The sequence below is a fragment of the Bufo gargarizans genome, chromosome 3, assembly GCF_014858855.1.
Source record: "Bufo gargarizans isolate SCDJY-AF-19 chromosome 3, ASM1485885v1, whole genome shotgun sequence".
NCBI classification, from domain to species: domain Eukaryota; kingdom Metazoa; phylum Chordata; class Amphibia; order Anura; family Bufonidae; genus Bufo; species Bufo gargarizans.
In genome coordinates, this window is record NC_058082.1 from 370,336,099 (window position 1) to 370,350,384 (window position 14,286).

General features: G+C 43.6%; 1 protein-coding gene across 6 annotated transcripts in view; it reads right to left on the reverse strand.

Moving 5' to 3' along the window:
• The window catches only part of AHCYL1 (adenosylhomocysteinase like 1), a 97,212-nt gene that overhangs the window by 17,690 nt on the left and 65,236 nt on the right, over positions 1-14,286 (reverse strand). For all 6 annotated transcript variants that reach the window (XM_044288088.1, XM_044288087.1, XM_044288085.1 and 3 more), the window contains exons 9-12: positions 9,709-9,772; positions 4,225-4,313; positions 2,076-2,146; positions 1,813-1,907 (exon numbers count right to left, since the gene is read on the reverse strand). In XM_044288088.1, coding sequence (XP_044144023.1) covers positions 1,813-1,907; positions 2,076-2,146; positions 4,225-4,313; positions 9,709-9,772 — 319 coding nt within the window. The remainder of the gene's footprint in view (positions 1-1,812; positions 1,908-2,075; positions 2,147-4,224; positions 4,314-9,708; positions 9,773-14,286) is intronic.

Consider the following 14,286-nt stretch of genomic DNA (forward strand, 5'->3'; position numbering starts at 1 on the left):
AATGGGAGCTACTGTAACAACGAGAGCCGGCGTGCCCTGCTGTTACGGTCCATTCACACATCCGTTGTTTCTTTCCTGATCTGTTCCGTTTTTTGCGGAACAGATCTGGACCAGATCTGGACCCATTCATTTTCAATGGGTCCTGAAAATAATCGGACAGCACAATGTCTGATTTTTTTTCAGGACCCATTGAAAATGAATGGGTCCAGATCTGGTCCAGATCTGTTCCGCAAAAAAGGGAACAGATCAGGAAAGAAACAACGGATGTGTGAATGGACCCTTACCTGGCCAGGAGGTGATTGGGACTGTGTCTCATCTCGCCTTAGTAACAGCAAGATAAGTGTTCTTACATCTGTGGACTGGATCTGACTTGGCTGTCACCTTTTCTGTGATTGTGTCCACCATGCTTTACCCTATTAATGGCATTTACACAGCAGCATAAACTTCCATAGTACTTTACCTATTAAAGGTTATATCAGTTTATTTAAAAGGGGTGTCCAATAGTAGAAATCCCCCCCCCCCCAATGCCCAAGCCCCAACTATAGGCTATACCAGGGATGCTCAACCTGCGGCCCTCCAGTTGTTGCAAAACTACAACTCCCAGCATGCCCTAATAGTTGTAGGCTGCGCAGGCATGCTGGGAATTGTAGTTTTGCAACAGCTGGAGGGCCGCAGGTTGTGCATCCCTGGACTTTACTTACCCGGTCCCCGTCACCCGTGTCCCTCCGGATTGCTGCACAGCCGCTGCTGCATCTCCTTGCCGCGCGGATAAAAACATCCGGCAAAGAGAGGAGCAGCAAATAGCAGACCACAATGGTGACCAGCCTACCTAGCATCGCTTGGAAATGCAGCGGTAGCCGTGCAGGGATCTGGGGGGACACGGGTGCTGGGACCGTGTAGGTATCATCTATAGGAGGGCCCGGGCATTGTGTGGGAGGTATTTCTACTAATGGATATCCTCAGGATAGGTCATCGGTATTTGAGGTGGGGGGGTTCTGACACCCACTGATCATATACAAAACAAATAGGGAATATACACAGAAATGAGTACAGCTCTGGAACAAGCCACAACTTCACTCCAGTGATCGGGGAGACATAAACAATTGGAAATGAAATTAATGGACTTGGAGCAAGTGGATATTAATCTGTACTGAGTAGTCAATAGTGTTACAGAGTCAGTGAAACAATGTAGCTCACAACCACCCAGATTTCAATCAGACTCTGCTCCTGATAACCCCATCTCGTTACTGGCCAAACTCCACTTCTTACGGTGGTCTCGTAGTGTCTGCGTAGCGATCCCTCAGGGAATTAGCTGTTGATCAGCTGTTTAAAGAGGCCGTGGCACTCCGGGCTCCTCCCAGCATTCCAGAAACAGTGCCGTACATTGTGTATCTGCTGTGCTTGGTATTGCAGCCCAGGAACCGGACATGTGGCTGATGAACATGATGTGACTGGCTCAGGAAGAGGCCATGGCACTCACAGGAGCACTGTGGCCTCTTCATACAGCTGACCGGTGGGGGTGCTGGGAGTCAGACCACTACCAATCAGAGGATGATGACCTATCCAAAGGCTAGGCCATCAATATCAAACTCCCAGAAAACCTCTTCAATCAAAGGCAGTTTTGCTACCAAATCCAATGAAGTCTGTGTTTCTGGAAGACTTTATATGCTCACAATCATAAAGAAAATTTAATCTATGAGTCATCTACAGATCTATATATTTTCTGCACATTACTTTATAAGAATGAACTCATAAAATACAATATTATATGACTACTGTAATTAATGCTAAAAATAATAATACTGTGCTTACAACATCGATCTCCGTATTAGAGTGTCCCATGTTACATACAATGCAACCGTTCTTCATACGGTCAAGATGCTCCCTCATAACCACATTTTTGTTACCTACAGACCAAAGAAAGAAAGATCATCAGGTTAGGTAGAAGAATAATCCCACCTCTCAAAAACTGCCAGCGCAAGTTGTCTAGTTCTTAGTTTAAATGCTGTCTGTCTACAGGTTATGGAATTTCATGGTCTATACCTAAAAATCCCAACTGTCATATACCTGGTTACCTGTACAAGTGATGACCACATCCACTTGTCTTATAACTTCATTCAGTTTCACCACACGAAATCCTTCCATGCTGCATTGGAGAGAGAAGTATAGTACTGAGACCTCAGGCAGTAACAGCCCAAAGGGGTAAAACAATCTACTTACAATCATTAAAGGGGTTGCTGATTTTAGAAAAAAACATTTTCGTTCAGGGATCCTCATTTCTTGGCCAGAGTGAATAGTGGTTACAAAGTGTCTCTCACCCGAGAGACGTGTCATGTCCCGCATTACATACATTTGCTACTGCCAGGTTTAACCGATTACAGCTGATCATTGGTGGTCCTAGCAGGAAGCACTTTGTGATCAGCTTATTGTTAAAGGAACCTTCTAAGTAAGAATTTCTAAAGTGGACAATCAACTCATGTATGTGTACAGGTGACGTATGGAGCAAACTCATGAGCTTAACCCGTTCCATACACAGCTGACACCTGGCTGCAATGACCTGGACTGGTAATAACTACAATCCCAATTAATTTAACCCATCAGATGCCACAATCCAGTGACTTCGGCATCTGAGTGATTAGACCGAGGGAGGGGGCTCCGCTCTGTTCTCCAATCAGATTCCTGCAGTGTCAATCGGTTGCTATGGCAGCCTGGGGCCTCTGAAGACTCCCATGCTGCCATTGCAAACTGTCCATTAATCCCTGCAGACCATGCTATAAATGGTCATGTTATTCAATCCCCCCCCTTTAAAAATTGAATATAAAAAACCTACAAAAATATAAAAAATTCTAATCACCATCGTTCTCAATTTTACATATATAAAAAATTAAAACTAAATATAAAGTGATTAAAAAGCTATATACAGCCTAAATTGTATTGATAAATACTAGAGCTCACCCCACAAAAACAAGCCTTCACTGAGCCCTGTAGACGGGTATCAGTACTCAGCTGCAGTACACTACACTTTGAATGGAGCTGCGCTTACTCTTCAATTAAGGGTCCGTTCACACGACTGTAAGTGTTTTGCGGTCCGCAAATTACGTATCCGCAAAACATGGGTACCAGCCATGTTGCGGAACGCACACAGCCAGCCCTATCATAGAAAAGCCTATTCTTGTCCGCGATATCACACGGTGTGCTGTCCGCATCTTTTGTGGCCCCATTGAAATGAATAGGTCCGCACCCATTCCGCAAAATTGCGGAACGGATGTGGACCCAAAAATATAGTCATGTGAATGGACCCTTAAAGCGCTAGCTCCAGCATCAGAGGCTGCAGCTAACAGCTGATCAATGGGGGTGCAGGGTGTCAAGACTCTCACCAAACGGATATTAATGAACTAGCCTTTAATATACAGTACAACTTGTGCCACAAAAAATAATCCTTCATAAGGCAACACAAACAGAAAAGTAAAGAAGTTATAGCCCTTAGATGGTGTAATAGGAAAAAATAAAACCACAAACACTGTCTCAGTCCTTAAGGGTCCATTCACACATCCGTAGTGTATAGCGGATCCCCAATACTCCCAGCGGCACCCCCACAGAACTGCCTATTCTTGTCCGCAATTGCAGACAAGAATAGAACATGTTCTATTTTTTTTGGGAGCCGCGGACTGGAAGATCGGGGCCACGCCCCGGAAATGCAGATGCGGAGAGCACATAGTGTACTCTCTGCATCCATTGCTGCCCCATCGAGAATGAATGGGTCCGCACCCGTTCCGGATATTGCGGAACGGGTGAGGACCCATTCCACGGACGTGTGAATGGACCCTCAAAGTGTATTCCAATTATTTGCATATCCACAGGCGATAACTATTAGATCAGTGGGGGACTTATCACACACATGCCCAACTGCCTGCTTCGTTCATTTCAGGGTACTTCATGGAATATGGGTCTCCGTGATGGGTGGGGTTTCCAGTAGTAGGAGCCCTACTGATCTAATGGTAATCCCCTATCCAGCAGATGGGGATAACTTTACATAACTGGAATATCCCTTTAAGGATTTAAGGGCTAATAGATAGTATGACATATAAAAAAAATTGTGACGAAAAAATAAAAAAAATATAAACTTTTTTATATATATTACGTGTATGGAAATTAATATGCCAGCATCCAGTCTTCTAAACAGCACAAGTTATTCATATTATTTCAGTGTCCACTACTTCTTACCATGCTTGTAAAGCACAGATAGGGTCAATCTCTGTGACGTGCACAATGGCACCTAGAGCCTTTAGAGCCGCACAACATCCTTTTCCAACCTATACAAAAGAAAATATGCAAAGATACATAGGTTAATATATTACCTGTTAGTCAGGCAATAATTCATTACGACTAGGCAGGATTCACTCAAGGTGTAGTTTTCTGGATGTATTAACCACCTCAGCCCCCATAGCTTAAACCCCCTTAATGACCAGACCACTTTTTACAATTGTGCACTACACTACTTTCACCGTTTATTGCTCGGTCATACAACTTACCACCCAAATTAATTTTACTTCCTTTTCTTCTCACTAATAGAGCTTTCATTTGGTGGTATTTCATTGCTGCTGACATTTTTGCAAAAAAATGACATTTTTCACTTTCTGTTGTAAATTTTTTCAAATAAAACTACATTTCTATATAAATTTTTCTCTAAATGTATTGTTCTACATGTCTTTGATTAAAAAAAAATGCAATAAGTGTATATTTATTGGTTTGGGTATAAGTTATAGCGTTTACAAACTACGGTGCAAAAAAATCAATTTACGCACTTTGACTTTCTGAGCACCTGTCATGTTTCCTGAGGTTCTACAATGCCCAGACAGTACAAACACCCCACAAATGACCTCATTTCGGAAATTAGACACCCTAAGGTATTCGCTGATGGGCATAGTGAGTACATGGAAGTTTTTATTTTTTGTCACAAGTTAGCAGAAAATGATTTTTGTCTTTTTTTTTCTTTTCTTACAAAGTCTCATATTCCACTAACTTGTGACAAAAAATTTAATTTTACATGAACTAACCATACCCCTCATGGAATACCTTGTGGTGTCTTCTTTCCAAAGTGGGGTCACATGTGGGGTATTTATACTGCCCTTGCATTTTAGGGGCCCTAAAGCGTGAGAAGTAGTTTGGAATCCAAATGCGTAAAAATGCCCTGTGAAATCCTAAAAGTACTAATTTCAATTTGCACCTAGGCTGCAAAAAAGTGTCACACATGTGGATATGTAAAAATACACCCTAAGGCCTCATGCACACGACCGTTGTGTGCATCCGTGGCCATTGTGCCGTTTTCCGTTTTTTTTTTCACGGATCCATTGACTTTCAATGGGTCCGTGGAAAAATCGGAAAATGCACCGTTTGGCAGCCGCATCCGTGATCTGTGTTTCCTGGCCGTGAAAAAAATATGACCTGTCCTATTTTTTTCACGGCCAACGGTTCACGAACCCATTCAAGTCAATGGGTCCGTGAAAAAACACGGATGCACACAAGATTGTCATCCGGCGTCCATGTCCGTGATCCGTGTCCGTTTTTTCTATCATTTCAATGGCAAACTTGACTTAGATTTTCTTTTCATTTTTCATGTCCGTGGATCCTCCAAAAATCAAGGAAGACCCACGGACGAAAAAACGGTCACGGATCACGGACCTACGGACCCCGTTTTTGCGGACCTTAAAAAAAAAAGGTCGTGTGCATGAGGCCTAAAACACATTGCCCTACTTCTCCTGAGTATGGAGATACCACATGAGCACATTGCCAGTGTCCGTGTTTTGCAGATCGGCGGATCTTCAAAACACATACGGACGTCTGAATGGAGCCTTACAGGGGGGTGATCAATGACAGGGGGATGATCAGGGAGTCTATATGGGGGTGATCAGGGGTTAATAAGGGGTTAAGTGACAGGGGGAGGGGGTGTAATGTGTGTGTGGTGTTTGGTGCTACTTACTGTGCTGCCTGTGTCCGCTGGTGGTCGATCCAAGCAAAAGGGACCACCAGAGGACCAGGTAGCAGGTATATTAGACGCTGTTATCAAAACAGCATCTAATATACCTTTCTGATGCGATTATTTTAACATCTACAGCTTGCCAGCGAATGATCATCGCTGACAGGCTGTAGTATAACTTCCGAGCAGCGCGTCGCTGTGAATGCAAAATCTCGACTCTCGCGATATGACGCTCCGGCGCGTCAACGAGGAACAACCCGACCGCCAGCAGAACGCATCCCTGCGTTAGGCGGTTAAAGGGGGTTCCTTTAGACCTGTCCTCAGGATAGGCTAATATCAGCTCAATGGGGGTCTGACTCCCAGCTATCATCTGATTATTTCAGGTGCTGGGAGAGGGACCCCATCCCTGATGTGAGAATGATGATCTAGCTAAAAGGATAGGTCTCCAATATTTAGGTCCTGGAAAACCTTTAGAATGCAGTAACTCATATAAGAAAGAAGAATTCTATGCATTCACACAGATGTCATCCGTGTGCTGTCCGCATCACTATGTTCATTCTGTAAATGATAGAAATATGTCCTATTCTACCTTAAAGTCAAGGTGTCTGCAAAATAGATGTGGATGGCACACGGGCGGTATTCGTATTTTGGGTATTCGCAGATCACAAAACAGATATGGTCGTGTGCTTGAGGCCTTTAACCAGGTACTTTTAACCTCATGAACTCGCTTCACGATGTATCATGTGGCTGAAGGCCGTTTCCATATTTCTCCCATGTATCTTGTGCAAGGATTTTACCAATGGTTTGGCAGTATATTATTGAGACTTGCTCCACAATCTGATTCAGCTAATAAATGAATACACCTTGGTCCCAACCAACACCACTGAAGCCAGTCATTGGAGCCAGCGCACAGGTCCGGAGCAGTGGGGAGCAAGGAAGAATGAATTTCTCAGTAGGCGATACAGATGGGGTCAACAGTAAATAGTTTACTTATGCCAGAAACCCCAATTTATCCTCAAGATTTATTTGCCTAAAACTCCCCACAAAGCGAGTGTACATACAGTACCTGCTTAAAGGGGTCATCCATCTCCCCTTCTTTCCCCGATGCATCTCACTGCTTCCGGCGTGTTGTGTGATTGACAGCAGAGGCATTCAGTGCGCTGGTGACATCAATGTGCTGATTGCCTATGCAAGTGCACTCTCGATGTAGCTTGCGCTCTGCATCTCAGTATTGAACTGCTCCGGTGCTACTACACGTGCTCAGGTCCTGTTCCATGAATGAATACTTTGATGCAGAGCAATGGCAGGGCTTGGAGCTGGCGCACATGTGAGAATATCAGCTGTCTAGGCCACCACAGTCAGGAAAGGAAGAGAACACAAAGTGCAAGCGTGGCCACCACTGAAGTATTATTGTGGTGGCTGTCAGGCTACCTTTACATTAGCAGGGTCCGGCAGGGGACCAGCCTGCCGGAACCGTACTAAAGCTAGCCGATGTGTGCAGCCGGACTTCCGTGCCGGCCCCTTTTACTATAATGGGGATGGGCTGGAGGTCTGGCCACAGCATGGAAAGTGATTGTAGTGGGACAACTCCTTTAATACCTCATAGATTGTAAGCTCTTGCGAGCAGGGCCCTCATTCCTCTTGTTCTAATTATTGACTTGTCTGTTGCTATGTTATTTATGACTCTGTACATGAACCCCCTGAATTGTAAAGCGCCGTGGAAAATGTTGGGGCTATATAAATAAAGATTATTATTATTACTGCACATCTTTTGGATGTAAGTAAGGGTACTTTCACACTAGCGGCAGGACGGATCCGACAGGCTGTTCACCCTGTCGGATCCGTCCTGCCGCTATTTTGCCGTGTCGACAGACCGCCGCTCCGTCCCCATTGACTATAATGGGGACGGGGCGGAGCTCCGGCGCAGCACGGCAGTGCATGGCGAAAGCCGCCGGACTAAAAGTACTGCATATCTGACTTTTTAGTCCGGCGGCCTCCCACCGCGAACTGCCGTGCTGCGCCGGAGCTCCGCCCCTTCCCCATTATAGTCAATCCGACAGGCAGGGTGAACAGCCTGTCGGATCCGTCCTGCCGCTGCTAGTGTGAAAGTAGCCTTACCAAGATTTTTTTTTTTTTTTCAAATCGGCAAATTTTAAGAGTCATAACTTTTTCAATTTTTCTTTCTGTTGATACAGCTGTATTAGAGGTTGTTTTTTCGGAGGATTAGCTTGACTTTTTTTATGGGGTACTACAAAAAAAACTGTAATTTTGTCATTTTTATCTCACTATATTAAGACACCTCAATGTGGTACAGGTAGCAGTTTTTAATGGTAGTATTTTAGGTTACATCTGATTTATGGATTTCAATTTTAGCTTTTTTTTTATGGAGAACAAAAAAAAAACAGCAGTTCTGCCAAGATTTTTTTTCAGTGTTTTCTTTTGCTTTCGTTTGCTAGGTGATAAAAACATCAGTTAATTTTTATTCTACAGGTTATGACAGTTGTTATAGTATAAAATATTTGTTTATATGGTGAACTATTGTAAAAAGATAAAATAATCCAAGATTGTTTTTTTAATTAAATTTTTTATTTTTATTTGGGGGGGGGGGGGGTTATTTAAAAAAAAAAATGATTAACATGATTGGAGATCAATACAGAAACAGCAGGTGGCGCTATACTAACATTATTACATTATTCCTGGTATATCTGTGTATATCAGTATTTTTTTATAATTGTACATGCAAAAGTTGGTTATAGATATGGACTGAATTTAACTTTAAACGTGAGAAAACCTCTTTTGCTACTGAAAATAAACATTCAATTAGAGGCTCATTCACAGTCTGAATGAGGAATATTCACTCCTGATGGGCTTGTTAGCATATTTAGGGGATGAATGATCATTTCAGAGTCTACAAAAGGGCAATGTGCTTCTGGAAAGTGGCGATTTTTGCTGCTGCATGAAAGATCTCATCACCCGACAATCGGGCATTTGCATGTTTGTTGCATGTTCACATGAGCACTTATTCCAGATAATCGGCCTGTAAAAGAGCCTTGCACACTAAAGATCATCTACAAAAGCTTGTAAATTACAAAAATCCCAAGAGGACATGCAGCACTGGGTCTTCGCCTAGTAACTAGCTGCAAGTAGTAGTAATAGCATCAAACTGAAAAAAAAAAAATTGCTAAAAAGTTTACACCTTCATGAAACTTCAAAAATAGCAATAAAATGTACCGTAAGTTTTTGGCCAAAAGTTTATAAAATACCCTTGAGAAGTATAAATCTATGGACTGGAAAATCTGTGCATGCCAGGTGGGAAAGACCATGATAACTGAATCATTCTTGGAATACGCCTTAGGGCTTGCTCACACGACCGTGTGAAGCCCGTGCCCGTGCTGTGGACCGCAAATTGCGGTCCGCTAAGCACGGGCACCTGCCGTGTGGCAGCCGCATAGGGATCGCTGCCCCATTCACTTGAATGGGTCCGCTATCCCTCCGTTTCGCAAAAAGATAGAGCAAGCTCTATCTTTTTGCGGTGTGGCAGCACGGAACCTCAGAACGCACTCTGTAGTGCTTCCTTCTGTAGTGTTCCGTTCCGCATCTCCGGATTTGCGGACCCACTGAAATGAATGGGTCCGCATCCGTGATGCGGAATGGCCATGGAACGGGACCAGTGTATTGCGGATCCGCAAATGCGGTCGTGTGAATGAGCCCTTATACTGTACATTACTCACCTCTCCATATCCACACACAACAATCTGCTTGCCACCAAACATAACATCTGTGCTTCTTTTCAGTCTGCAGAAACATAATACAATAGATCAGTAACTACTGAACATGGTTTATGTTTTTCCATAGGTCAGTGGATCTGTTTAAAGATGTCATCTTGTGTCCGACTTCCTAAGCCCACGTGAGGAGTCGGTATCACTTGGAGAAGCCCTGAAAAGCCATACATTTGCTGCTCAATATCTACAGTACACAAATAAAAGAACACGACTCTGCTGTTTGACGTTCCTCAGATGGCTTTTACTTGTTGATCATACCGATATAATTAGTATAGAAACTAAAGAAGTACCACATACCACCAAAACTGCCAGCAGCTATTCAGATCCTCCTGAAAACTATGCTTCATGTTAGCACAGCACATACATTTCACATATTAGAATGAAATGTGAAAAATGTTGAATGCAGATTTGCTGTGGCTTCTGCACAGGATTTGATGTGGATTTCACCCTATGCAGAAGGTGAAATCTGGGGTAAAAACCCACAACGTAAATTCACATGCTGCTGATTTAAATCCACACCGCAGGTTATTTTCTGTAGAGGGTGGATGAGATTTGCTAAAAACTCACTTACTTTGCTGGCACAGCAACACACTGTTTACTGTTGGTAAATCCGTGGCCAAAATCATTAAGTAATGCCATGTATGTGTGTATCCCAAATGTACACAATTGAGACCCATGTTTTACCTGATTCTGGCCGCTGTTTAGAATACTGGGGGACATTTATCAAGCTCGCCTGTTTTTAGGCTTTCAATTACACAGTAGTATTTTCTGTCTGTCTTTTGCCAACTATTTATTAAAAAGCGCACAGCACTTCATAAATTAGACTAAGCGTATTGGCATTAGTCTGACCTCTGGTGGTTCTTTATCAGTAAGACAGGTTCATATTTACTAAGACTGGTCTCATTAGTATGCGCATGAGAATGTGTTGCAAGTGAGCTGAAAACAGGCGCACGTCTCCATGAAAGGGTGACTTTTTAGGCAAAATGTGGCGCAACTCAACACAAACAGTACTTCATAAATTAGGTGTACTGGCATTAGTCTGACCTCTAGTGGTTCTTTATCAGTACGGCAGGTTCATATTCACTAAGACTGGTATAATTAGTATGCGCATAAAAATGTGGTACAGGTGAGCTGAAAATAGGTGCACGTCTCTGTGAAAGGGTGACTTTTTAGGAAAAATGTGGCGCAACTCACCACTCAAAACAGACGTAGAAAAGTACACCAGCCCTGGAGTGAAGTAGAAATTAGACTGTTTTTGCAACTAAATCAGGCGCAAAATAAGGCACACCTACATAAATAGGTTGGAAAATAGGTTCAAAAGTTCGAAAACTTATGAATTAGGGCTCATGCACACGAACGTATTTTCTTTTAGTGTCCATTCCGTTTTTTTGCAGACCATATGCGGAACCATTTACTTCACCGTGTCCGCAAAAAAAAACGGAAGTTACTCAGTGTGCATTCCGTTTCCGTATTCCCATTCCGCAAAAAAATAGAACATGTCCTATGTGTATTGGGGCCTCCAGACAGGGGTGCACCACCAGTGAGGTGATCGCCTCAGGCAGCACCAGGTAGGTGCAAGAGGGGTGCAGCGGAAGGGCCGTGGGCCAAAGGGTTTAGGCTAAGAAATTGGCATTGGGAGGGGGTGCCTTTTCATTTTTCGCGTCAGGCAGCAAAAAGGTTAGTTTCACCCCTGCCTCCAGAGTACCCCCTGACAGACAATGTCTGGGTAAAGGAGGATCAGGCATGTTGAATTTCAAATACCTGATCCTTCTGTTTTCTCGGGAGGTAAGTAGCCATGGGAGGTGTGTGGCCGTTGCTTACTCTCACTTTCCTCATTGACAACACATGCAAGCTCAACGTGCATGATCTAAACGTGCATGTAAATGGAGAAACCTGGAGTAAGGCCCCTTTCACACGGGCAAGATTTCCGCGCGGGTGCAATAAGTGAGGTGAACGCATTGCACCCGCACTGAATCCAGACCCATTCATTTCTATGGGGCTGTGCACATGAGCGGTGTTTTTCATGCATCACTTGTGCATTGCATGAAAATCGCAGCATGTTCTATATTCAGCGTTTTTCACGCAACGCAGGCCCCGCAAGCAAGTACGGAAGCGGTGCGATTTTCATGCACGGTTGCTAGGAGACGATCATTATTATTTTCCCTTATAACATGGTTATAAGGGAAAATAATAGCATTCTTAATACAGAATACATAGTACAATAGGGTTGGAGGGGTTAAAAAATATAAAAAATAATTTAACTCACCTTAATCCAATTGCTCCAGCAGCCCGACTTCTTTTCTGGTCTTCATCTTTGCTGTGCACAGGAAAAGGACCTGTGGTGACGTCACTGCACTCATCACATGGTCTGTCACATGATCCACCACCATGGTAAAAGATCATGTGATGGATCATGTGATGATCGCAGTGCCGTCATCAAAGGTCCTATTCCTCAAAGAAGAAGACAGACGAGAAGCCGGGCTGCGCGATCAAGTGGATTAAGGTAAGTTAAATTATTATTTTTTTAACCCCTCCAGCCCTATTGTACTATGCATTCTGTATTAAGAATGCTATTATTTTCTTTTATAACCATGTTATAAGGGAAAATAATAAACTCTATAGAACACCAAACCCAAACCCAAACTTCTGTGAAGAAGTTTGGGTTTGGGTACCAAACATGCCGATTTTTCTCACGCGAGTGCAAAACACATTACAGTGTTTTGAACTCGCGCAAGGGGCCTAAGAGCTATCAGCCAAATGAATGTGTATGCCCCAATGGTTTCCCATCAACCAATAATACTGACAAAGTACATGACAGCAAAAAGGGATTATTTCCCTTGAAGAGGCTGTCCCAACATTAAGGCTAGGGCTACACGATGACATATGTCACGCAACATATTTTATAATACTAGTCTATGGTGTTGCCCTGCGATGGATATCTGTGCGACTGTCCTGTCTCAGCATGTTGCGGTGCGACACCATAGACTAGCATTATAAAATATGTTGCGTGACATTGCTTCGACACATGTTGCAGTGCAGTTGTACCCTATATGTCGCGCAACACATGTCGTCATGTAGCCCTAGCCTAAATGTTAGTTTAATATAATGGAAAAACAAATTACTTTTCTATTTTACTTTCGGATACAAAAATGCTCCAGTTGTGAGATATTCCCTTCACTTCAGTATAATGGCACCCCCTAGTGTTGAATCTATATAGTAATGTGCATGTCCACCTACTGAGCTACATGCTCTGTTCCATCCTTTAGCTGCCACCAGCCGTGCAAAGGCAGTGATACAGATTGATCTACCGCTGCAAGCTGTGACAGTTAGGCCTCATGCACACGGCCGTGCTGTTTTTTTGCGGTCCGCAAACCGCGGATCCGCAAAAAACAGAAGCCTCCCGTGTTGCCTTCCGCAATTTGCGGAAAGGAACAGGCGCCGGCAATATAAATGCCTATTCTTGTCCGCAAAGTGCGGACAGGTTATATTTTTTTAGCGGGGCCGCGGAATGGAGCCACGGATGCGGACACCACACGGAGTGCTGTCCGCATCTTCTGAGCCACCAAAACGGGGGCTCAGATGCGGACCCAAACAACGGTTGTGTGCATGAGGCCTTACAGGGAGAGAGCTACGGCAGAAAGGACACGCTCCTAAGTTGCCAGCATATCACTGAGCAATGAATGAGGAGATCTCTATATCCGTGTAAGGTACAAGGCTGGTTATAATTTTCTTAGAAAGGGATTATCATGTATTGTTTGATGTCTGTTTTTCATTTTTGCATACATTTTTACTTTAATAATGGAATAACCCTTTTAAAGTGGTTGTCCTAACCTTTTAACACTTTTTTGTTCACCCCGGGGAAGCATCCTTACCTGTTTCCTGCTGCTTTGGTTTAGCACAGCGTTTGCTACTCCACAGTCTCTGCCTATAAAGCTCCGGCATGGATGGGGGTCACGTCTCCTTCTTTAGTGGAAACGTCTCCTCTAAGCAGCATGTCACCGTATCATATTCTGGAAGTTTACAACGTGGACTGCAGGAGCCACAACAAAGAGGCGGGAGCAGGTAAGGGATGCTTCCTACACAGGTCTGGCCAGTGGGTGGTATTGAACAAAAAAAATAAAATTAAAAAGGCTGGACAACCATTGTTAATGTAAAAAATGAAAATCAGACATCATAAAGTACATGACAATCCCTTTCTAACAAATCTAGAACCATCCCTGTACCTCAAATGGACCCAGAGATCTCCGCTGGGGTGGACTGGGAACTTAAGGTGACCCAGAAATCTTTTTTTTTTTTTAAATGTGACCCCATATTGTAGGTGGATCCAAACTGACAGAAGGCAGGGCCAATATGAGTAGGCATGCCAGCAAAACTGTAGTGCAGCAGAAAATAATGCTGTCCCTACCACAGCATTCAATTCTACCACTGTCCTGAGGATGGCAATACAGTTGAATGCAGGAGGGCACTTTTTTTTGCTGGACATGTGCAGATGCTCCCAGCATTAATGTACAGACCAGTGGCCATGAG